The sequence below is a fragment of the Lissotriton vulgaris genome, chromosome 10, assembly GCF_964263255.1.
Source record: "Lissotriton vulgaris chromosome 10, aLisVul1.2, whole genome shotgun sequence".
Classification (NCBI taxonomy): Eukaryota; Metazoa; Chordata; class Amphibia; order Caudata; family Salamandridae; genus Lissotriton; species Lissotriton vulgaris.
This window is the reverse complement of record NC_141698.1, coordinates 169962335-169988570: the sequence shown is the minus strand read 5'-3', so window position 1 is coordinate 169988570 and position 26236 is coordinate 169962335. Positions and strand designations below refer to the sequence as shown.

The window sequence follows — 26236 nt, the reverse complement described above, 5'->3', positions numbered from 1 at the left end:
ATAGCAACAGAATCTTTATCGATGCTGTTCCCAGGGGCAAGATCTCGCCAATGAGATCATGATTCCGAATCTGACCTTGCACCAGATCTCCGTGTTGGCTATTTATTGCTGTGTGAACTGATACCTAAGCTCACAAGGGTTTATCCGGTCGTCCTTCATCTTTCTCAAACCAGTCAATCAATCAATCAATCAGGGAATTGTAAGCGTGCTACTCACCCTTGAGGGTTTCAAGGCGCTGGGGGGGGGGGGTCCGCAGAACTGTTTAGCCGAAGAGCCAGGTCTTGAGTGTCTTCCTGAAGGTGTTCAGGGAGGGTGCGCGTCTGATGTCAACCAGTAGCTCGTTCCAGGTCTTGGCTGCAATGTGAGAGAAGGATCTTCCACCTGCTCTGGCTCTGTGGATGCGCAGGGTTTCGGCCAGGGCGAGGTTAGAATATCGGATGTTTCTTTTGGGTACGTGGAAGTGGATTCTGTCATTGAGGTATTTGGGTCCGTTGTTGTGGAGGCATTTGTATGCGGTGGCACTTTTGGAAAGCCTTTGACTCGGTGGGGCTAGATGAGGAAGGCTTTGTCCTTCCTCGCAACCGCTTTACCTTCCCCCTTTCCTAAGGTTATCCAGAATTTGAAGCAAAACGTATATAGGGGAGGCCAGCAACTAATGATTCTCCTGCTAAAATCTACTCTCTTCTTAACAAGGCTAAAATAAGTTGTCAGCCTTTTGACATTTCAGACATTTTCTAGGTTTGCTTTGGAGGATATTTTTTGGGTTGCTATCTGTCACACAGGAAAGGATTCCCCAGGATTTTCAAAATCACGTATTTCTGACGTTTCATTGTTTATGGCCATGGAGATCCCACACAATCACCTATACGTACCTGGTATATCCAAACTCAGATGACACAGAGATACATATTTGCATATCAATTTCCAACATTTGAAAGTGTGTTTTGTTGATGAAAAGCATACGCTGAACAAATAAGCAAGCAAGCTACTTTCATGTTGAAGGTTAAGCACTGTGAACCCGATTCACAAAGGTAAACTGAGACAAAAGTTTAACTTTACGACTTTCGTATTCAACAAGGGCATTTACGAGTAGTAAAGCGAGACCTTTGTCTCAATTTGACTTAAGTTTTGGTCTTAAGTATAACTGGGACCAAAAGTCTAGTTTCAGTTAAACTTAAGACCAAAACTTAAGTTAAACTGAGACAAAGGTCTAACTTTCCTACTCGTAACTGCTCTTTGAGAATACCGAAAGTGGTGAAGTTAGACATTTCGTCTCTGTTTGCCTTTGTGAATCAGGCCCTGTGCATCCAAAGCTTAAGGCCTCTGATCACACTTTGTAATGCAGTTAATGGTGCATCTGAATTTCGATGATACACGCACTTTCTGGTTACATGGCAACTGTAGCAGTTTCAGTATATATTTGCACAAGTAGACGTGTACAGAATATTAATACATGATTACATCTTAACGTTTACATGTAAGTATAAGTGCAAACCTCATTTTTTTTAAATGTCTAAACATCAGTATACTTGCATTACATGAATTTATTTATCTGTCATGGAGCATTTCAGTAATACATTTGAAAACCCATTTCTTCATTTTAGTGACGTTAAACCACACTGAGTGAACGGAGTGCTTCCTACCTACTATGTAATTATGCAAAACTTGTAAAGTTAAAGGGTGGATCCAAAATTAAGCTGCTCTAAAACATTTACAAATATTTTTCGTATTTTACAGGTAACATCGGTTTGCAAAAATAAAATTACACAAATCACATGACATTCATTTTAAACGTGAAAACAAACATTCAGTGGTAGTATAATAGTATGATATGCAAATTAATGAGGCTAGTTGCAAATAAACCCGGCTAATCATAATTTATTTTTAAGCAAAGATTGGTATTCCAAAGTCTTTGATTAATTTTTGGTATTTCGAAGATTTGTGTGTTATGTTTTGCCATGAAAAAAAGTACTTAGATGGCAGGATGTCCTTCTAATATAAATGTAATTGTTTAATCCTTATATAGTTCCCTGAGTATCAGCTATGGAGGCACAGGGGAATTTAAGTTATTAATGGCGATCTACAGAGACCCAGGTTATCTTTCACCATATGATGCTGCAGAGGTTTCTCTGTCAACAAGAGACTACTTGTATGTTGGAGTGATGCTCGACGGGGGAGACCCATCTCAATTCAACTTGGTGATGAGGAACTGTTATGCAACTCCCTCAAGCAGTGCTTCCGATCCCATCAAATATTTTATTATTAAAGACAGGTAAGCCAGCCTTCCTTCTCTTCCTTCCTCTCTTCCCTCCTTTCTTCCTTCCTTCCTCCAGCCATCCCTTTCTCCCATCCTTTTTTGTTTCAGTTGCTCTTTTGTCCACCAGCTGATATGTCTTTATCAATCCAATTGGGAGTTCTGCCATTGCATAGTTTGGTACCTTGGGAAAATTGACGGGCTATTGCATCAAGAAGGGCAGTCGATTCTCTAAGCCCTTTGACATTGTGATGGGTCAATGATTATCATGTGCATGCTTGTTATGTTGGTAACAATAAAGCTTCTTCAATGTGAATCCCATAGATGACTATTACTCATGGCCATCTAGTGCCCCGGCAGTCCTTCCAGCTGCCACCATTAGCTTTGCCGTGGCAATCAGCAGTACTCCGCCTCCACCGAAGTGGTAATAATTAGAGATGTTATGGGATAGAACCTCATGTGTAGTGGACAGGGCACTGACTCTGCTCCAAAGTGTGTGCTGTCACAAGTACATGGTTTCACCTTCAGGTCCAGTATCTCTCCTTCCATCTTAAGAACTGTACTGCTAAAAAGGTGTGGTGGTGCCAGAATCACAAACTCAATGGATGCTTGGCTATTTGGAATTGTTCTCATGCTCCTAATTGCCAAGGCTGTCTCCTTGGGGTCACCTCCAACAATACAGAAATCACTCCTTCTACTGGCTCCAGATTCCTACATAAAACTCTGATGCCTGCTGATTGAATGAGCATGAAGACTTTCATAGCACAAAACCTCGAAATTGATTGGCTCTAGGCACTTACAGGATGAACAGAATTGCCATGCTTTCTGTGTTCTTTTATTTAGCTCTAAGTGCATAACTCAATGGCTTTTAGATAGTTCAGTGAGGGCCCAATGTGGGTTGAATGTAATTGCTTGCTGTTCTGATGGATTTTTTATGCTGCCCTGGTAACACTTTATCACACTGTCATCTGGTGTTAGGTTTTGTTGTACAGGCAGGCATAGGTCAGAACTGGAAAGTTCTTACTTGAAACCTGAAGGCAATGGAGTATAGGCATTATGGATGGCACTGGGAGGTATGCCAGTGGTGGGGCTAACAACTTAAAAGTGTCTGACACATCTGCTTTTAGAGTTCGTTTTAAGGACCCTGGATGATTGGCTGTGCCAGAATCTACATGACACGTTGGTTTGTTGCATTTAATTTTATTGTGAGGTTAGACACGGGTTTAACCTTATAGACATTTGAAGGTTAGGCGCAATGTTTTGAAGGTGATTCTAGCGTTTATGAGGACCCAGTGACCCTAGTTGGTGGTTTACAGGCCAATAATGAGGAGAATGTCTGAATTCTGAGTGTTGTCTGATCTGTGTTTGATAGGAGAGTAGGTGAATGTATAGGGCATCGATGTTATCAAGATGTGAATTTGAGTGTCTCGCTCTACTGCAACAAGGCCAGTGATGGAATGAATGCTTAAATTAATCCAAGTCACTGGCTATCCCTAGGGGTGGCATCCCATTCCAATGTTCTTTGCCGATTAAACCATTGTAGATTGTGACCGGTCATGGGCAAATCTGTCAGACCAGGTCTGGTGATGTGTGATTCACTACAAGAGACACATCTCCATTGCTGACTGTGCTGGCCTCCCCAAACCCTCTTCTCATTGACTCATGATAGTCCGTCCCCGGGTGGGCTGCTTCTTTCCCTGTCTCTGCATGCCACCTCCATGAAACAGAGAAGGGCATGTCCATACCATGCCGGGGCTGCAGGGACGGCATGATGATGATGCGCAAGACCTGTCCAGATACACCTAGCAGCACCTGCCACTGCCCATAGTGGGCACCATTGGAACTCATAATCAATGGTCCAGCTCTTAAAGCAGGATGCCTCGATGCACATTGCATTGTGTGCCGCAGGAAGGACCACCGTGCTGGACACCACATTTACAAAGTGAGTTTTGGAGGCATCTTGGGCTATGACTTTACTAGGACTCACAGGTTGCAGTAACGAGAATATAAGTAAGGCATCCAGATACAATATACTAAAACATACTGGCATAAAGGACTGTAGAACTTCAGAAGACATATGCATCATCGACTACAAGGCGCACTGTACATGAGTGGTCAGGAAGACAGAAGCAAAGCACTTTCTATGGATAATGATGGAAATGTTAGAATGGGTCACTTTTGATCCAGTATTTATGTGCCTCTCAGAAGAAACAACATAATACTTGTATTTAAATGCAGGTATAATAGTATATTAGAGTGGAACTCTAGAAATACCTATCATGAAAGTTTGTTGATAAGAATAAATTGATGGAAAATATAAATATTGTTAGAACACAGATATAATATTAAACTAATCGGTGCCCAAAGCATGCTTGGCAACCTTCATCAGTTTTCTTATATATCGCAGTATTAATTCGCAAGAGAAACACTCAAAGAGTGGAATGCTCTTTGCTGCAACGAAGCAGTTATCAGCAGGTAGCTTGAATACCAGCAAGGCTGATTCAGCCTTCCATCTTCCAGAAGGTCAGCCCATTGAGTACCATGAATAGGGAATAGTAGCATCTGTTATTTAAAGGGTTAGAAATGGCACAGATGCGGTAGGAAATCCTAAATAAAAGAAGTTATTAACCCTTTAGGTGCTGCGCACGTTCACCGGCCGAAGGCACCACTACCTCGGGAGTGCTGCCGTCGGCCGTTGAACGTTCGAACTGCACCTGCGCAATGGAACGTCCAGCACTGGAGCTGGACGTTCCATAGCCGTTAAGGTGTTAATACGGCTTGGGTTATGATTTTATCAATGTTGTGTGTACAGCAGTGGTGTTGATGAAGGAGAGTACACATTAACTATTGGTCTGAGTCACACAGTTTGCTTTTCTGTGTGAAAGTGTGACCTATTCCTCATTAAGTTCATTTTTTTTAAAAAACAGATGTTATTTGTCAAAATAGCACATGTGATGCAGACCTCTGAATCCCAGAGACAGCTGCCACATGTAAGATACAAAAAATTGACTTTGAACATTTTGCATACTTAAGGACAGGAGAATATGAAAGGCAATACAAATAAAATCAATTCCTGCAAACAACCAATTTCCCCACCTCCCTCCCCACCCCCCAGCGCACCGTCTCCATATTCCAGAACAACATATTACTGACCCAGGCTGTCATCAATCTATAAAAGAGCTCAACATCCACAATACCATTTTCTACTGAGGAGGCCCAAGCCAAACATAAGGGAGTGCAATGAACGGAAGAGGCCAACTGGATACTCTGGGTCTTGACCGCAGCTTCCCCGTGGCAGGTCCAGCTCCAGGCCTCGATAATCTGCCCAGCGCCTCCAGATCTTATAGTGCTTTCTAGAGCACCCTATAGCCTAAAAAATGGGGAGCTTGAGGCCCATACAAAAGTCCAGACAATTTTTCCAAATCGAGACTGAGGGGGCAACCACCGCCTTCCAGGCTCTAGCTATATTTCTCTTCGCTAAGGTAAACCCTAGGAGCATGAGATGTCGCTTATAGATGTTGCCCCCGATCCCTTCCATCACATGAAGGAGAACAAGCTTTGGTGAGTGAGGACGCTTCCATCACAGAAATTCAGAGTGGCAGGCCAATACCCCCCTCCAGAAGCGTGCTAGCGCTGTGCAGTGCATATAGTATGTATCAGGGTCCCCTCTTCAGGCCCACAGCGGAGACACACCGTGGAAGCCACCAAGCCCGCCCTCCAGAGCCTAACCCCGGTAAAACAAACCCAGTGGAGGTATTTAAATTGGATAAGCCGCAGGCGCACTGCAATAGACCCCCATGCGGGGAATCCAAAGCTTCTGTCCAGTCCTCTTCTTCCATCTGGCCCACATCGCCCTCCCAGGCCTCCCTCAGACACTGCAAAGAAGAGAGGGAACAGTGCGTAGCCAGGGACTGATAGATTTTGGAGATCTTATGGTCTAGGAGGTCCCCCATAAAAACCTTAGCTTCTACCGGGCTGAACTCTAGCAGTGAGTCCAGACCCTACAAGCTGGGAGCGATAGCATGGCGAAATTGTAAATATTTAAAGAACTGAGTCTTTGGCATCTGGAAAGCCGTCTGGATTTCTTGAAAGGATTTCAACACTGTGCTGCGTATAACGTTCCCCAGAGTAGATATCCCGATGTTATCCCAATCGTGAAACCCAGAGAGACTCAGCAACTGCAGAACGTTGTGCCATAATGGGGTCTCTCTAGTCAATCTATTCCACCAGCCCTTCTTCCACAATGTCTGCCTCCAAATCTGAGACGCCTCAACGGAGCAGAGTAAAGAATAGTGGGTATTGACTGGTCCCCCATGCAGCATCGCTCCATGGCGTACGCTGGGTCTGCCCTATCTCCATACCACCACTTGTTTAAGACAAGTAGATGCGATGCAACATAATAGGACCAAATATCGGAGGTTGCCAGCGACCTGGCATATGTAGATTGGCAGCACGTCTGGACCACCACCCTCACCGCCTCACCCTCCCAAAGGAACTGTTTCAGAACTGAATTCACTTGCCGGTACCATCGTGGGGGAATTGGATGCAGTAGTGGCGGGAGCGAGACCATCTTAAAAATGGCTTACCGGCCGTAGATGGACAGGGGCATGTGGGACCAGGTCTTAATGTCCTTATGCACCAGTTCCCATACAGGTGCAAGATCACGCTCCCAGGCCGTGGTGGGAGAATCGGAAAAATACACCTCCAAATACTTCATTCCCACTTGTACCACCTATACAGACAACGCCCAAGACCAAGCTCGCCATGACCTCCCAACACCCACAGGGTGGACTTCCGAGGGTTCATATATAAACCAGACGTTTCCCAGAAGATCTGCATGATAGGCAACAGTCGAGGGCCCGTTTGTTCGAGGTTGGTAAGAAAGAACAAAACATCGTCAGCTTAAAGGGCGATGCGATCGGACAGTCCATGCGCCCATTCAAACCCAGACACCTGAGCTTCCATCCGAACTCAAGCAGTCAAGGGTCCCAATGCTAAAGCGAAAAGATATGGGGATAATGGACACCCCTGCCTGGTACCCCATCCAATAGAGAATGCAGAAGAGACGAAGACCGCCACTCGCACCAAGGCCGTTATGTCAGTATATAACAGGGTGAGGTAGGACAGAAAACGCGGTCCGAAATTCAGCCACCGAAGGAGCGCAAATAAGTAGACCCAACTCAAGGAGTCCATATCCCCCAACAGAAACCTGTTCGCCCAGCCCCTGGATCATTGAGACTGCCACATGCACCCGCCTAATATTATGGTGGGTTGCACGCTGGGGCATAAACCCAGCTTGGTCCGGGTGTACTAGCAAGGCTATGTGAGGGTGGAGGCGGTTCACCACTTTAGCTAATATCTTGCCCTCCAAGTTCAGAAGGGAGATAGGGCAATACGAGGCATGGTGCTCCGGCGGTCTACTGGGCTTATGAAAAACGACTATCCCTGCATGTCTTCAGTCGCGGGGCAGACACCCCCAGTCCCTGGCCTCCTCCACCACCCTGCCATAGCGGTGTCCCAGCTGCAAAAAATATTTTTTAAAGAATTCGCAGGGAAAGCCATTATGGCCTGGCACCTTGCCAGAATTAAGATCTCCCAGGGCCTCCCCAAGTTCTTCTTCAGTAAGCGGGCCTTCCAATTCTTCCCTAACCGCATCCGAGAGCGCCTTCGGCCGGAGATAATCCAAGAAACGATCAATAACTTCCGCTGGGAGGCATTCTGTAGGGGCATATAGCTGAGCATAATACTCTGCAAAACTGCACACAATGGCCGACGCGCCTGACACAGGTAGTCCATCCGACCCCCGACACGCCTGGGGGCGAAGCGAACCCTGACACAATCGGTGCAGCATTTTACCAGATTTGCCACCCCATTGGTAGATCGTACTATGAGTAGTAAGCCAGGCCTGTCATGCCTCATCTGAAAGGATATGAGAATATTCCTGCTGCGCTAGCAGTAACCGATGGTGAGCCAGTCGCCCACCCTCTTCCCTGCTGCGCGCCTCCAACTCAAGAATAGAAGCTTCCGCTCGAACCAGGGCCTCTTTACGCTGTCTTTGGGCCATTGCGCAAAATGAGATATCCATCCCCGGAAGGATGGACTTCAAGGCCTCCCAAAGAGTCCCAGGCCCCGAGACCAAACCCAAGTTAATGGCCAGATATTGATCAAGTTCAATTCGTTCCCAGTATTCCTCCTTCTGAAGGTTCCAGACTGATAGGCTCCATCGGAATGGCCCACAGGCTCCCCCGGCTTGTATAGTAAGTGCCACTGGAGAGTGGTCAGAAAGTCCTCCTCGGGAGAATGTCCGCCGCCACTACTCTGCTGTCAAAGACCTGTGGCATGAACAGATAATCAAGGTGGGAAAAGAAACCATGTACTGCCGAAAGATACATATAGCCCTGCGTATTACCATGCATCCTGTGCCAGGGGTCGACCCAATAAAGACTCATCACTAAGGAGTACAGTTTATTAGGGTGGCAGCCTCAGATAGACCCCAGACCTCCCATCTATCTCTGGCCACATCCATCACATCATTCCAATCCCCTCCCACCACCGCTAGACCCTCAGGTATATCTGTCCACAAGTCTGAATCTTTTCTGCTAACCCAGAGGAAAGAGGCGGGGGCATAGACGCTCCCCAGTACCAAAATCTCACCTCCTACCGTGCCCTGTACAAACACGTACCTGCCTTGAAGATCTCCCCAAGTCCTGACATGTGTGTATGCAACCCTACGGTGTATTAAAATAGCAACCCCTCTGGAACCCATTACAAACCCGGAATGAAAGACCTGTGTAAATCCGAAGAGCTGGAAGCATACTGCCTTAGTCCCCATGAGGTGTATCTCCTGCAACAATAATACATCTGCACTGGCTCACATTGTTCTGACTTCAGAATAGCCCCCCGTTTGATCTTGTCTAGTGCCCCCGTAATATTCCAGCTAAGAACACTAACAAGACCAGGGGCCTCCTGTGTACTAACAGACATTCCTTCTCTGTGCAAATCATATACAGTACCATGGCAGTTGCGAGAATCTTCCACAAGATGTAACAGAGTCCAGAACACAAGTAGACAGAGCAGCAACCTCACACCCCCCCAAAAAAAAACACAACCCAACAACTCCCCCCACCCTGTACCTCCAAAACCATTAAGTACCTCTCTCGGCAGGCAGAGCAGACTGACCCCAACAGGAGGTCCCACCCCTCACCCACCAACGGATCCCCAAGTCACAGCCCATTGTCTAGTGGCCTCCTCTCCTTCTGTGGAGCCCCACGGAGAGACTGTCCAACATACACGCCCCTTCGGCCTATAAAGAATACTGAAATTCGGAAAGTTGCATGGTCATCCTAGTGGCAGTCAGCTGAGACACATGGCCTAGAAACGGACCCATCCCGGGCCGTGGAAACTGCAGACTGTGAGCGACGCCTTGATTTTGAGCATCTACCCCCTCAGCCCATGCTGATTCTGGGCATGCCCGCCTGAAGAAGAGTTGGATTCTCTTCCCGGGGGAGAGTGAGGACGCAGCCGCACAGTTTCATCTGTGCAGTAAAAAACCTCCTCCTGTGTGTCAAAGAAGTGGGACTATACTACACGCAGCCTGGTCGGATAAAGTAGAGCATAAGGGAGCTTGAGTTCCCAGAGGTGGGCCTTGGCGGCTAGGAACGACTACCGTCGCTGCTGCACTAGCTTAGTATAGTCCGAAAAGATTAAGATGCCTGAGTTATTGAACAGCAATGGTTCCTTAGCCCGGGCCTGTTTCAGGATGTTGTCTATGTCGTGGTAATTGAGGAGCTTTGCTGATGACAGGCTGCGGACGGGCACCCGGGGGTGGTCTTCCAGGTCTTCCACTCTCAATGCTAGGCCCCGTTGGGTAGTCTCTAGTGATGATACTTTCTGCTGCTGTGTAGCGACCTCATCTTCCACACCCGAGATTCTTGTCTCTGTAATGCGGGCTACCGCATTCTTCAGGTCCTGGTGTAGGAGCATTACGTTGGAGCCGACCGCTCCAATCTTGGCTTCCAAGGCGTCTCTGGATTGCATAATGGCAGCAACGAGGGTCGGATTATCTGGTATAGTATTTTGAGACCCCCTGCCCAGTGCCGCTGGAGCCCCCTGGCCCGTGAATTTATCCATGGTACTTTGTTTAGTTAAGCTACCGCCGGGCTGGTCATAGTGGCCTAATCATTGCCACCGGCCCCGGCCGGAAAACCTCCAGTAGATGGATATGTAGCTGTGACGATGGAGATCGGGGTCCCACACCCGGTGCTGTCCAGAGGGATAGGCAGGCCGCCCCCCAAGCCACCTTTCATCTGGCCGGCGCTGCTGAGCCCCCCTGAGGCACCCCCGGAATGTGGTACCCCCCTGAAGCCCAACACGGCCGCCAAACCCCTGGTGGTGCTACCCCCAAAGAGATCACAAATGGGGGGGGGAGCACCGGGGCCCCTGATTAGGCCTTCGACAGTATCCGCTCCCCCAGCTGAAGACCGAAGGACCACCAATGTAGCAGGGCGAGCCACGCTACGCAAGCCTCAGACGAGACTCACACAGCCGCCAGTTCAAGGGTCACCCCGTCTGTGGCTGTGCCTGCGGCTGGGCAAAGCGGCAAGAAAATCCAAGCAGTGCCACAGCTCAGGATAAGGCTGCGTCGAGCGCAGTTCGCCGCTGATCACCGCACCTCCACCTCCAAACCTCTGGCGGCTCCAAAAACTAGCTGGGGGTGTAGTCCTCAGCGGGCGATGTTAGCCGGGCAGCACAGGGACCAAGTTGAACCGCGAAGAAGCAGGATATGGTAAGGATCAATGTGAGGCTGGACGGAGCGCGCACAGCTCACGTCCGCCAGGCTGGCCTGCCAAGCCACGCCCCCCCATTAAGTTCATTGTACTCCTAACACTGTCCCTAAAAGATCTTGGGTGAGCACGGTGTGCTTATTATATGAAAGGGTAGGCTGATCTCTGTACCAATATTTAAATCTTAGGAGCCATTGAATTCTGGACTGTTCTATTCCTTCGAGGTATCTATTGCTTTGAGGTCTTCCATCACAATATTGAATTGTTTTTGTGTCCTGTGGCACATAAATATATTTGAGTGGCATTAGTGTAGAAGTACAAGTTGTGGGTTTTTAGCAGGCCCACAACAGGGCTTCAGGTACATGTTAAAGAGAGGTATGTGGTCTGATTCTGTGGTTGTTGAGGATGGCCTTCTGGAACCAATCAGAGAGGAAGAATTGCAATTATTTTATAGAGCCTTTGGTCATGTGTTGAATTGACTGGAGATGGTGTTGAAGGATGATACTATTTACAGCTATTGCACTGTTTAGCAACATTTTCAGCTAAACCTAGGATCATATCCCAGATCTTGATAGGGGGCATGCCACTGCCAAGGCTGAGCCAGGGGACAGATTGGCCAGGTCTACGTTGCTTTGAGATTGTCTATGAACAATTCACCAGTTAATAGACCATCTACATCTGTTTTTGTACCTGGTGTAATCCGTTCTGTTGTTACATTGCAGCAAACATCCTCCAGCCCAAGTCTCCGCCAAAGGTGCCATGTATGCGGTTTGTCCATTGCCCCTTCAATCCACACAAAAAGTTCACCTCTCAACGCACACATCCATAGCCATTACCCTGCACCACTCCCATCCCACTGAAATCCTGCTATAGCTTATTTCTTACTCACGAACAAGAACAATAAAATAACTTCCTGGTCCAAATCTATCCCATTTTTTTTTGTAACATCGTTTTTATTGCAGTACCAAAAATTTTGCATAGACATTACAACAATGGATAATAAATCAATACAGCGTGATGGCACACATTTAGACCACTACCATTATCATGCTGCCCGTGCCCCCAACTAGAAAGCCGAGCTGCGTCGTTAATATGTCCATCTCCTGCTTCTTCTCCCAATGTCCGTTTCTCGAAAGCACAGGAGGACGCGGACTGCTTTTAAGTTTTCACCCCTCCCCCTATCAACCACCCCTCCGAACTCCCCAACACCCCCCCCCCTGTGGCAGCGCTGTAGTGAAATCTTAGAGAAAAGTAAGGTCTGGGTGTGTGCAAGAAGGAATTAAACATTCGCTAAAGGTGCGCTCCTGGTACGTTAGTGGGGTCAGCCACATCAGAGTCCGTGTCTTCTCCTTCCTCCTCCCCAGTCCCATCCCGGAGTGCCTGCACTATCATCTCCCACGCTGTTGCCCTCTCCAAAGTTTTCTCATCTGCAGTCCTCCTAGCCATCTGATATCGCAGAGTACTTTCACATGCCGCCCATTTCAAACATTCACTATACCAACGTTTGTACATGGGCCCCACTTTTGACTTCCAATTCCTGGTTATTTCCCTCTTCGCCAGTATCAATCCCATATCTATAAACCTGCTGGTCATCTTATTTTTAGGCGTGTGTGGAAACCAGTGTAGCACTCCCACTGCTTTGGTGTATTGTATCTCTCTATCTGTGGCGTTGTTCAGTGCCTTCCCAACCTCCTGCCAATACTCCCCCAGTTTAGGGCAGTCCCAGAGTATATGTCCCAAGTCCGCCTCCAGTGCACTGCATCTAGGGCAGGCAGCCTGTTCCACTCCAAAGTACTGCTTCAGTTTCCCTGGTGTAAGGTACGCCCTATGAATAATATAGAAATGTATGAGTTGGAATCTGGCGTTCCTCGTACTCTTCCGCGTCCTCCGCAGCAGTTGGCCCCATGTGGCCTCAGGAATCTCCATTTGGAGGTCCAGTTCCCACTTAGCCTTCAGGGCAGTGAGCGGCTGCAAGGTTTCTCGCATCATTCGGGAGTACAGACAGGTCACTGCCTTAAAGGTTCCTGCCGCCATCATCGTGTATTGGCACGCCATAGAGGTAGCGGGTTCCTGCAGACCGTCGCCCCAGTGTTCTTGCATGGCGCCAGTCACTGCCGCGTGCAGAAGATAATCTCCTCTCGGCAGGTCAAAACGCTCCTGTAGCTCTTGGAACGGAAGCAAGGCTCCGTCCTCATAAAGGTCACCCAGCATCTGGACCCCAGCTTCCTCCCATCCCAGCAGTCTCGACCAATCCCCACCATGAGGTAGGGCCGTGACCATGCCCAGCGGAATCTCCGGAGCATACATACGACGGATTCCCGCCCGTTTGCGCGCCCGCTTCCAGCAGAGCCGAAACGTCTGTTCCTCTAGCATTTTCTGATGAAGAGTAATATACGCAAGCACATGCCGCGGGGTGCCCTCATCTCTGCTGTGTTCTGGGCCTCGATACACCCTCGCGACCTCCTGGGTAAAGTTTGTAGCTGTGCAGCTAGATAATAGCACTCAAAATCAGGCACTGCCATACCTCCCTCATCTTTGGGCCGCAAGAGGGTGTCCAGCGCTATTCGACGCCGACCCGTGCCCCATATAAATGCTATAATCAGTGACCTCAGGCAGCGAAAGACTGAGCCGGGTATCCATATCGGTAAGGTTCTAAAATAATATAATAGCCTAGGGAGTGCCACCATCTTTAGCCAGGAAATACGACCCGCCAATGAGAGTGGGAGGGTGGCCCAGAAGTCCATACTCCCCTTCAAGGCGTTAATGCAACGGGTGATATTACCATCCAGCATATCTGCAGGTGCATGATGCACATAAACCCCCAGATAATGCAGGCAATGAGGCTCCCATCTAAGTTCCTGTGTGGTGAGGGGGCACGGCTCTCCCCGTCTCAATGGGAACAGGCAAGATTTAGTCCAATTGACCTTCAGGCCCGATAACCGCCCGAACAATTCTAGCAAACGCCTCGCTCCCATCAGTTCCTCCTCCGCATCGGCCAAAAACATCAACAGGTCGTCCGCGTACAACGAGATGGCGTGCGGCCTGGCCCTATAGACCAGTCCCTTATAATAGCGTCCAGACCTGGCTTCCGCTGCAAAAGGTTCCATCGCCAACGCGAACAAAAGGGTGGAAAGTGAGCATCCCTGCCTAGTACCGCATCGTACCGGATATGGACTCGAGATCAGCGAGCCCACTCGAACCCTCGCCGTGGCTTCAGTATACAGGACTTTGGTCCAGCTGATGTAGCCCTCCCCTAGTCCAAAACGCCTCATCACTCCATATAAATAATCCCACTCTAGGCTATCGAAAGCTTTCTCGATGGCTATGGAGAACACTAAAGGAGCAGATCCCTCCGGCAACCGGGCTCCCAGCAGCCTAGTCAGTCTGCGGATGTTGTGGGTGGTGTTTCGCGTTGGAATGAAGCCAGACTGATCACTATGGATCAGGCTTGTCATGTGGGCTAACAATCTATTAGCCAGGATTTTGCTCAGGATCTTGTAGTCCGTCGTGAGCATTGATAATGGGCGATAAGAGGAGAGGGCGTCACTCGATCTACCAGGTTTCAACAAGGGGACCATAAGGGCCTCACACATTGAGTGCGGCAGTCTCCATCGCGACTGCGCTTCATTGTAAACCGATTGCAGTTGCGGGGCTAAGTACTCCATGTATTTACTGTAGAACTCGATCGGCAGGCCGTCGAGCCCCGGGGTTTTATTCCTAGCCATCTGTTTCACTGCGCATCCTATTTCCCCAATCGTTATAGCTCGGCCCAGCTCCACCACCTCCGAATGTTCTAGTTGCGGTAACTGTAGCCCTCCGAGGAAGGCATCCAGTTCCTCCACCCCGCCCGTCGGTCCGCTCTCATACAGGCCCTCATAATACGCCCTGAACCTATCCAGGATCCCGGCCTGGGTGTGGCAAAGCCCGCCTGCCTCCTCCTGAATGGACACGATTGGGGCACCCCGTCGTAGCGGATTGGCAAGCCAGGCCAGCATTGTCCCCGCCTTATCGCCCTCCGCATGCGCCCTAGTCAGATAAACCTTGTGATCGAAACTACGTAACCGCTCCAACTCCACCGCCATCGCTTCTCTGGCTTCACTAACCCCCTCCTGAAGCTCGGGATGATTCGGGCGCTCTCGCTCTATCTTCCTCAGCCGTCGCTCCGCACGATCAAGGTCGTCCAACAATGTCTTACGAGCACCCGCAACGGTCCCAATACAGTGTCCCCGAACCACCACCTTAAACGCATCCACCTCCACAACCCTGGTGGATGTGGAGCCACTGTTCTCCTCGAAGTAACGAGTCACTCGCTCTCCCAAGGCCTCCCTAAATAGCAAATCATCCAAGGTATCAGGTTGTAGTCGCCAAGTTGGGACACAAGAGACATCTACCATCCAATTCAGGGACAATAACAAAGGGTTATGGTCTGACAATGTGCGGGCCAAGTACTCCGCGCTTCCTACCGCTGCAAGCACGGGTGAAGAGCACAAAAACACATCCAGCCTAACATGTAGGTCGTGTATACTAGAATGAAAGGAGTAGTCCCTCGTCATAGGGTGCAATGTCCTCCAGGCATCTCCGAGATCCCAAATCTCCTGCCAGTCTAATCTCCGTTTCGCTACCCTATGTACCGGTGATGAATGTAATGGAGGGTGAGACCTATCCAATATGGTATCCACTACTGAATTAAAATCCCCTCCCATGACCATTGGACCCGCCAAGTAACTTGCCAGCTTGCCCGAAAGCACTGTCAGGAAGGCGGGCAAATCCACATTCGGAGCATACACACTGCATAATGACACCATTCGGCCCCTAAGTCTCCCTTCCACAGCCGCAAACCTGCCCTCTGGATCTATTACTTGTTTGGTGACCTGAAAGGGAACCCCAGCCCGTATCCAAATCAAGGCGCCCCTTTCAAAGGCCGAATATGTCGTATTAAACAGCTGCCCCCTCCACCTTCTCTGCAGCGCCAGAGGTGCGTCTCTTGAAGAAAAGCTATATGCACTCCCCTACATTTCAGATAAGCATGGACCTTGTGTCTGCGCACCATGGTATGTAGACCCCGCACATTCTAGGTCACACATTTTAGAGCCCCCGTATTAGCTATACTCCCCTGCATCCCCAGACATAGCAATAACAACCTCCGACCATGCGCTCATGCCAACACAATACTGAACCCTCCACCCTCTCCAAACAAATGAACCCCGCACCCCTCCGCCCCCAACCTGAGCTTCCCCAACTACTCTCGGTTCCCACCCCCCCAGGGCAGGACCCCCCTCAATTGGAAGAGAACCCATCCAAACTGTTGCAACTAAGTAATTCCCTAAAAAAAAAAACACTACAATTCGCAGTCTCCACTGCGATGACCTTAAGGGCCAGTAGGGCGCGGTCCGATACCGAAGGAGTTTGTTAAACCAGATCAGTCCCGCATATCCCGCCCCGTAATCCCCCCATGAAAACTCTCGAACTCCCACAAAAACGTGAAGCTGCACTCACGGGCACAGCGCCCCAGTGTCAGACCATCAGGCCGTTCTCCAAAGCAAGTGTCTCAGGCCTCGACGATCTCTCCCGATGTTTGAGGCGTTACAACGGGGCCCTTGGCACCTCCGAATTCTGAGAGTTCTGTTTCCGACCCCATACCCTGCTCCTCTGAGTCTGTGCCCTTCCCGGACTGGCTCCGCGTTGCACCTGAGAGATCCACCACCGCCTGCAGAGCAGCCTTCCGTTCCTCCTCAGTCTGCGACACTGATGGTTTCCCAGTTCTTCGTCGATTCTTGCGAATACGTTGTGATTTCCTGATCGGCTGTTTCTTTTGAGCCTCCTCTGCCCTGGCTCTGGCTCCGTCCGTCCCAGCCTTATACGTGTCCCACCATGCCCAAGCATCTGCCGAGGTGGTAAAGAAAAGCGATTTGTCGTCCACCACCACCCTTAGCTTCGCTGGGAAGAGGAGGGAATATTTAATGCCCTCTCCACGGATCTCACGCTTGAGCGACAGGAAACTGGCCCTGAGCCTCTGGGTCTCAAAAGTGTAGTCCGGGAACAGGGTGACCCTGTTATTGTCAACTTGGAAGGGCCCTGCCTCCCTTGCCCTCTGCAGTAACCAGTCCCGGTCTCTGTAGTGAAGCAGCTTAATCACCGCCGGGCGAGGGGGCAGGCCGGGAGCTGGTGGTCGGGCCGGGACTCTGTAGGCCCGCTCTAGCGAAAAGAAGGGACAGAGTCCCTCTGGCGCTATTTCAGTTCGTAGCCAATTGTCTAGGTAGCCCACCATGTCGTCTCCCTCGGTTTTTTCCAGAAGGCCCACCAGACGAACGTTGTTGCGCCTACTCCTATTTTCAGCGTCCTCCGCTCTCCTCCCCAATACTTTCAGTCTATCCAGGGCATCCGCCATCTGGCCCCTTAGCGTTTTGTGATCCGGGGTCAATTCTTGTAGGGATATCTCCACGCTCTTGACCCTGTCTTTAAGCTTATCATGTTCCGCTTTCAGGAGAACCAGGCCTGTCGCTACCTGGGCGATGTCCTGCTGCAGAGTGTCTTTTGTGGTTGTGATGGCCTCCAGTATGCGGTCTTGCATGCGTTGGAGAGCAGGGTGATCATGATCCGCTCCGTCCATCGCTTCTGGGTCAGCCGCTCCATCCCCCTTTCCTTTCGGTTTCCCCATCTCAGCGACAACAATCGCTGGCCCCAGGGGCCCCAACCAATCTCCGCGTAGTCGGTCAGCCGTTCAGGACCTCACCTCCGGAGAGTTCCCTGAACAATGGGGCCGGGGATCTAGAACACACGCAGGACACTGAGCACTGTCCAGATCTCTCTCGCGGGGTCGGTCCTAGTCTCGGAAGCAAGCGTCGATGTTGGGGTCCCGAAACCTCGGTCCACGCGTGGAGAGTGGTAATCGCCTCACAAAGCCGCCGCCATTTTGGGTCTTCCTCGGTGAACTTTCCTGTTTCCCCTTTCCACCGTCTAATCACCACCAAAACGAGGAGAACGTCACCCGTGCCTCCTCACAGGGTTGAGAGAGACCCTCCGGTCCAGCAATCACCGCTGGCACTAGGGCATCAGGAGTACCGGGCCACAAGTCACCTCCGCACTCTGCGGCACCAGCCCAGGCCTCAGGGCGCCATCTTAGATTGAAGTCTATCGTACCCGAGGCACTTGCTAAAGTTCAATTTTCAGGACGATAAGCAACCGTAGGTCGCCCACTCCGAACGCCGTTGCTTCCGTGGCACCTTTAGCCAGTTGATTTTCCAATTTTCGTTGGAATTCGCGTGGATTATCAGGATGATATCTGGGATCGGGCGCGGAGCTCCGGGCTCACGCTGCCTACCTCCTCGGCATCCAAGCCACGCCCTCCCAAATCTATCCCATCACCTCTGGTTTCTGACCCCACCCAAGACAGCTCACTATTTGCACCTTATCTGCTATCACCCACCCTACAACCTGGCCCTTCCATAAACCTGAGATTCACCCTCAGAAATGTATGTCCATTCATATGTTATTGGCTCTTCAGATTTGATCTCATCACGATGCTCAATACGACTACTGTTTGTTGATATGTGAATAAATTAAAACAGCTTGCCATTACCACTGACAGGTCTTCCATCAATATACTAGAGTGCCTTCCCCAAATCTTCAGTGCTGAGCTTTTGGCATGATCACTTCTCTGGGCCCTATGTTCTGTGTCAAAACAGTGCTCCGCTACAGTCCACCAGTCCCCATCACTTCTTTGTATTCTTCTCGAACAAAAATAATCTGAGGCACTCAGGTATGTCATTCACTTCTCTTTCCCTTGATGCACTGCATTCAAATCAAAAACAAATTACATATTCCTCATCCTTACTTAAGACCTGTCCCTCCACCTACCTTACACCATCCCTGGAACATGGATCACGACTCACTGAGCCTTTTTAATGTTGTCAACTTCCCATTCCCAGTAAATTAGGAAATAAAAAAAACAATTCAGACCGAGTGCCAGACACAGATTTGATGATTTGAAACGCACTGTGAAATATACTTCCAACACAAAAATGCCCCTCTTCTTGTACTCAAGCTGCCATCCATCTCAGCACGCTTCACACAAAAGCAAACACTGAGGTGGGACCAGTCTAGTCAGGCTTGACCAAAGCCTTCAACTCAGCATCATTTAAGCTAGATCAAGCAGTACTGCTTCCAAAGATAAAAAGCCCTATTTATCAATTTCATTTAGTCTCAAATCAGCGTATGAAGTTCTTGGTATTGCATGAGTATGGTGTTGATATAAATCAAAACAAAAATATGGTGGACGGAAAACTGAACATTGTCAAACACCCGTCCCTAGACACAGATCTGTATTAAATCCATTGTTGCTTTACTAACCATGCAACCCCAGTTTAGATCCAGCCATGTGCAAATCACTCTTGACCCTGCTCACCGTGGGAACAGTCCAGCCTGAACTGCCAGGCCAGATCCTCCCAGGACTGGAAAAAAGCATCATGGGTCTAGTTTTTGGGTATCACTCCTTATCAGCCAAGCAAACCTGAAACCAGTGCAAATTGAGCACGGGACCTACGTCTGGGCATACCCTTCCCACTTAGGGCAACTATAGTAAAACAAAAAGATGATGGACATAATGCTGAACATTGCCAAACATTCATTCTCAGTCGCAGATCTGTGTTAAATCCATAGTTTTTTTGCTCACCATGCCACCCCAGTTTGGACACAGCCATATACAAATCAGTCTTGACCCTACTGTTCTTGGCAGCAGTCCAGCTGGAACTGCCAGACCAGGTTCTCCCTGGACCAGAAAACAAGTATCCTGTGTCCGGTTATAAGGTATCACCCCATATCAAACAGACTAGCTTGAATCCAGTGACTAAGTGAGTACAGGACATACGTATGGTCATACCCTTCCCACTTATGGCAACTATAGCAAATCAAAAAGATGATGGACGGAATTGTGAACATTGTCAAACATTCACCCTCAGTCACAGACCTGGGTTGAATCCATCTTTGTTGCTCACCATGCGACCTCAGTTTGGATCAAGCCATATGCAAACCAATCTTGATCCTATACCCCAAAACCAGTCTTAAGATGCTTGTTTCCGGTCCAGGGAGGACCTGTCCTGGCAGTTCAGGCTGGAATGTTCCCATGATGAGCAGGGTCAAGACTGATTTGCATATGGCTGGGTCCAAACTGGAATGGTGTGGTGGGAAAAGAAATGATGGATTTAGGACCTGATCTCTGCACTGGGCTGAATGTTTAACATTGTTCAGCATTTTGTCCATCATTTGTTTTTTTCCCATTATTCACCCTAAGTGGGAAGGGTAGGCCCAGACACGGGCCACGTGCTCACCATGACACTGGAGTCAAGCTATCCTGGCTGCTGAGGGGTGATACTCTGAAACATGTTCTAGGCTGGTTGTTTACTGTCCAGGGAAGACCTGGCCTGGCAGTTCGGTTCAAACTGTTCCCATGGGGAGCAGGGTCAATACTGTTTTACATATGACTGGCCCAAACTGGAATGGCGTGGTGAGCACAAAAAAATCTATAGATTTTGTCCCAGATCTCAGTACTGGGGGTGAATGTTTGACAATGTTCAGCATTCTGTCCATCATTTGTTCTTTTTGCCGTTGATGTAAGTCCACAAATTATCCACATGCTATGTATCTCTACAGAGATTACACAAATACTGTGCTCTGTTGCAAGCAGTGGCCGGCAGAGGTAAGCCAGGTGAGGCATTGAGGCTGTGGGGTGGGGGTGGATAGGAGAAGTCAAAGACGACGGAATAGGTAAAATTAAGTAAAAAAATAAAACCTATTCCGTCATCTGTCAACTTCCTCCCCGCTCCGCTCCGCCGCACTTAGCTGCACAGGTTGCAAGCTGTCCATGAGAGTTTTCTACAAAAAAAGTATTACATTTTCATTATTTATTGGTCAACCAGCAACAGACTATAACTAGTTATCGTCACTCCACATGCCAAAGTAGGTTTTCATATAATAATAATCTCACAGTACATGATCCCCTCATCCCGCCTTCCAAAAATGCATCTTTCAGACATTGGGACCAAACATTCCGATCACTCTCCATCGTGGTGGACACAAAGTAAGTGATATTCCACTGCCCAATACATCCAGCTGTGGTCTCCATTTGCCATCAAAGCCAGTTCCAGATTCTCCCTGTGCATGCATCAAATAATCTCCGGCCAGCAATAAACACAGCCTGTGGTACCATTGTGGAATAGGGTAGTCTCTTCTTTCTACCAATTAAATGCAAGAACTAATTTTGCAGCCCCAAACATTGGAAAACTGGGTACAATCTGTGTCTACCCACTCATTTGTGGCCTGGTGGTCTTGGACCTAAAATCATAACTGCTGGGTTATCCGGGCATGAGGCGCAAAGTTTCCCTTAACTCGTCACAGAATGATGACTATGATTTTTTGATGAAGGTGTGAGAACTTTTATTCTTCAGTTAGCAGGAACCAATATTTAGCTTCTAGTTTGGAAGAACACAGAAGTAAACAGCTGACTCGGCCAACCAGTATGAATTAGCACCTGCAATGAGGACAAATGAAATCAAAGGTAGTCTAAACAATGAAACTTAAAACTTTGTAAATGGCAGGAAAGGTATACTCATCTCAAGATAAGAGGAATCAATGACCGTCCTCAAGTCTACAAGCAGTCTATATACAGTTTGCATCCAAATTCCTGCCTTCTCTAATACTCAGGCCCTCATTTATGAGGATTTGGCATAGGGCAGCGAAGAAAGGCACCTTGCTGCACTTCCCTACCCCAAAGTGAAAAGGCAGCATTGTACTGTATTTATTCAATACCGTGCATTCCTATCCTTCCCCCCGGCACTGCCACCATTTCGGCAGCTTACCGTCAATGCAGACACCCAGGGGCCTTTGTTGTCAGAAGGACTGTTTTTGTGCAGGAAGATGCACCTTCCTCCTCAGAAACAATTTCAAGAGGAGTTTTCCTCTTTATATCTGTGCTGCAGAAAGAGGAGAAATAAAGTTATTTCTTCTCATTATGCCTCACCACAGGAGACGTAAGGTTTTGGCGCTTCCCCTGCTTGACATGCTCTTGTAAATCTGGGGCGGTGTCAAAATCCATGGGTGTTGCGTGGGAAAAGCCACCACCACATCCATGGTACGCCTCCTGAATGAAGAGTAGGGCAACACAGAAATTTGCACTACCTTGCCTTACTCCATATCTATGAGGCCATTCAAAACCACACATAGAGGCTTTGCAAGGCCTCTCAGATATGATTTTGTAATCTGCGTCACCGCTCTGGCAGTGCAAGGGGCATGTAAAATATGCACCTCTAAGATTTTGTAGGAAGTGATACTTGACTTGCTATGACAAGTCATGCTGCCATGGATAATCTAGTTTCCCATGCAGTAAATACTCCCTTGTCATTGGCGAGGACAACATTCATTTTCAGAAACACAATTGCCTTCTCTAAAAATCCTTCCATTTACACTTGTTACCCACATACAACTTGGTCTCCCAGGTCATCCTTGTTGAAAGGGTGAATACTGCAATTTGAGCATTTGGCCAAATGTGGCTAGAAGTGCAGTTTGTTGCTTGGTTGATGACGTCTATGGCTATACATTTTTATAGAATTTCTCTTTTTTTATTAGTAAGTCGCCATCTCGCGAGATGGTGTCAGGCAACAGTCTTTAATCCATAACTGATGGGAAACTCATTTTATACAGAAGAGTAGAATTCAGAGTGAGGGTGGTATCGTATCATACTGAACCCATTTTCTAAGCCCAACACATGAATTACTCACTGTATGTTCTGTCTGAGTTTCAGCGGAAACCACTATGATTTCATACAGAACTACCCCACACTAGATGACTGAAAGGAGCCTGTTTGAATTCTTAAGCGAGGGGCCAATGGTAACTGAGGTGTAACCTTTGTGGTTGCAGAATGACAAGGAAGGAAGTCAGATAAGCCAGAGCAGTGGAGGCTGGTTAGGCATAGTTTGAATAAACATCAAAGATAAACAAGCATTGGAAATGCAATAGGTCTCACATTTGCTGAGTTGAAGTTATTGCATCGTTAATAACCTATGCACTACTCTTGTAAACTGTAGGTGTCAAAGGCAAAGACACCAACAAAAAAAACAAGTTTCGATGGGCGCTGAAAGCATATATGTGCATTAGCCGCCAAGAAGTGTCGTTTGCAGCTTTTCGGTTTGAGGGCATTTTATTTTTCGAACTAGAGGCAAACCAACCTCTAAAAGCAAGAGGCAACAGGGGTTCCTGTGTCTGATTGTGTCAGTTTGTACAGATCTGTATTTTGAGTGTGTGTTTTTGTGTGTATCATTCTGAGGGTATTTGTTGTATCTTTTTTTTCTGACTAGTAGCAGAAAGGTGTGAGTTTGTGTGGGTTTGAGTATATGTATTGATCTCTGCACAATTTTGAGTGCTGGTGTGTTTTCGAGTCTGATGAAGTGTGAGTTTGCGTGCATTGTTTGGAGAGAGTGAGTTGCATTGCTGCCTTTCCTCTAGCCTTGTGATTTAAAGTGGCTGCCAGAGCTACCTGCAAAATGATTTGCCTGGGGGCTGACGCAAAACACCACTCACCTCAGTTTTCTCTGCTTGATAAAAATAAACATACACTTTGTGGCTTAGCGCCAAGAGTAACCGACTAACGTGAATTCCCGCTCTGGACCTGTTCTTCCATGTTTCTGACCCAGCAGTGTCGAGATACTCCTGCAGTGGATGAATGGCCAGTGCATACAACTGCACATATATCTGGTCGCTTTTATAGCGCAAGCTCAACCCAAGGGGGGGGGGGGGCGATTAAGAGGTGGTGCCCAGAATCACAGGATGCTAAGCCAACACAGAGACTCAATCCTGCTCCCCGTGTTCAGTCGGTAGCTATGGCCCTAGTGCAGCTTCTTCTCACATCAAGGGTGGGATATGAGAAACTGCTTCAGTTGGTTGTTTTAAGCATCAGACAACCAAATACCAGCAAATTCATGCACCCAAGAGGTGCAAGCTAGACATTGCCTACATTTAACTTACCTGGGTACAGCACTGTCACCGACGAGCATTGCAAGTGCAGGCAAAGAGTGCAGAAGGAGCCAAGGGGTGCCCGGCAACCTCACATGTTCTGATAATGACATATTGCCTGGAAAGCCTCTCATCATCTGTTTCTATGGCCGCATTGTACGCACAGGAGCCCAATGATGGGAGGCATTTGCCTTATGCATGCTGAGACCCGACAAGAGCTGCCAACCTTAAAACTCGATAACTGCTACGAAGCTTTAACTGTTCTGCACCTTAACCTAAGGAGAGGGGGAGCATTGACAGACCCCCTATACCAGACCCAAGCTACGCCAGGCAGATTCACACAGTGGCATGACTTGCTTGGTAAGTCGCTACCGACTACCCAGAAAAGCGGTCATTTCGGCGCAGAAGTTAATATCAGGTACCAAGGAACATAAGAGAGGCTCCCTCTTCTGTGACCCCCACTCACTTGAATGAAACCAATGACAAGCCTGACCCTCTGTCCCTAGCAGAGAAGAGCTTCAAGGCACACCATCTGCGGTAGGCATCACTTTAGACCCCATGCAGTACTCTTGTAAACCGTGCGGGGTCACATGGGCAGAGTCAAAGACACAAACCCCCAAAAAAGAGCATGTGAAAAGCACTCACACTTAAAGTATGTTTGAAGGCGAGCAGTGCCATGCTTTAAGCCTCCCAAACTGCACATGCAGGAATGCCTGCACCACACTGTGTCGTTGAGCTGTAAGTAAAAAATAAAGCACGGCACCTGTTTCATGAGTGCTGCACTGAGCGTTAAAATATATTTCAAGGCAAGCCGCGGCGTGCATAACAAAAGAAAGGCGCAGCTGCCATGTTTGAAGAGAAACCTTGGCATGCCACGCTGCAAAAATTAGAAAAAAATAGTTCTCTGAAACAACATGTAAAGAATTGAAGTGAAGGAAACGGAACTTAGGCGCTACTCCTCTGCGACAAACGGAAGTGACATATCACAGTGTGAACCACTTGGGATGCTGCAACCAAGAGTGACATTGCGGTGAACCAATGGTAAGCAGCAAGCGGAAACAAAATTCTTTATCAACTACAACAGGTCTTCCACACAGTGCATGCACGCTGACTAGGCTCGACCAAAAACCCGGAATACATGTTCCATGGGCCAGCGCAGAGGACTTTCAAGAGAGTGAATTAGAGGAACATTACTCAGAAGCCTAGCGGTATAGTAAATGGTTTGTCCATTTGGTCAGAACAAATCAATGCCTTTTAATCTTATCAAGGTGGAAAGATTAGACATTTTGAAGGATTTGAAAGTACCCAAAGGGGTGGGAATATAATTCTAATAGTAGTTTTCATGTTTTTCGCAAGTCATGGAGGAAAATCGGAATATGGAAATATGTTCAAGAAGAGAAATGGAAACCATTCCGAAATACTGTGCTTGAAAGAGATCCATCCGAAAGTTTCAAGAGATGTTGAATCAGGTTGGGAAGATGTGGTGTGGGAAATTGTGGCCAGTGGTACATTGAGAGACGGTCAAGGTGCAAATCGATGAAACAAACAAAAGGAGGAAACTTTCTTCAAGATCTGCAGATCTCTGCGGTTTAGATCTGTTTGGGTATTTTATTTGATTCTTAATATTTTTTATTCCTAAATAATTTACTGTTTTATACTGCTTTTCTGTATTGTGCTGTGTATCATGATATCTGGTACTGCTGTGTGGTTCAGTCATTCGGAAGGAATATATGACAGGGGGAATCTAATAATTTGTAGCACAATGAAGTGCAGCAACCAAGGTTGCTGTACCGCCTTGTGGTAGGAAGAGAAATCAGGTCAGTCCTATGTCTGCTAAGAAATGGGACTGCTCTCTTCCCAATCCCTGTCACTCTTTCAGCCTGCTTAGAATCATGCACATACTTCTGAACTAAAGGGAGGTTATCCTACCGTTATTAGTTGATATTGGCCTTTGGGCCAAAGGCCATGAGTGGTAGTACCCATGTTCCATCATTGGCACAAAGTAACTCATAGCAGCTCAAAAAGCCATTTGCAACAATTTTAGGGCTACTTTCCAGGGCGAAAAAGCTTTGTGGAGGGAAATAAATATTTTGTCAACACTCTGTTCCAGTGTGCATCACTCTTTGTGAGTTTGCACAGGCACAAAATGTTAATCCATCTGCCCCATGGTGTCTTGTTTTGTAATGTGTTTGGTAGC

General features: G+C 48.1%; 1 protein-coding gene across 1 annotated transcript in view; it reads left to right on the top strand.

Moving 5' to 3' along the window:
• UMOD (uromodulin) overlaps positions 1-26236 on the top strand; it is a 260131-nt gene that overhangs the window by 160482 nt on the left and 73413 nt on the right. Inside the window, exon 13 of the mRNA XM_086939738.1 lies at positions 2027-2272. Coding sequence (XP_086795864.1) covers positions 2027-2272 — 246 coding nt within the window. The remainder of the gene's footprint in view (positions 1-2026; positions 2273-26236) is intronic.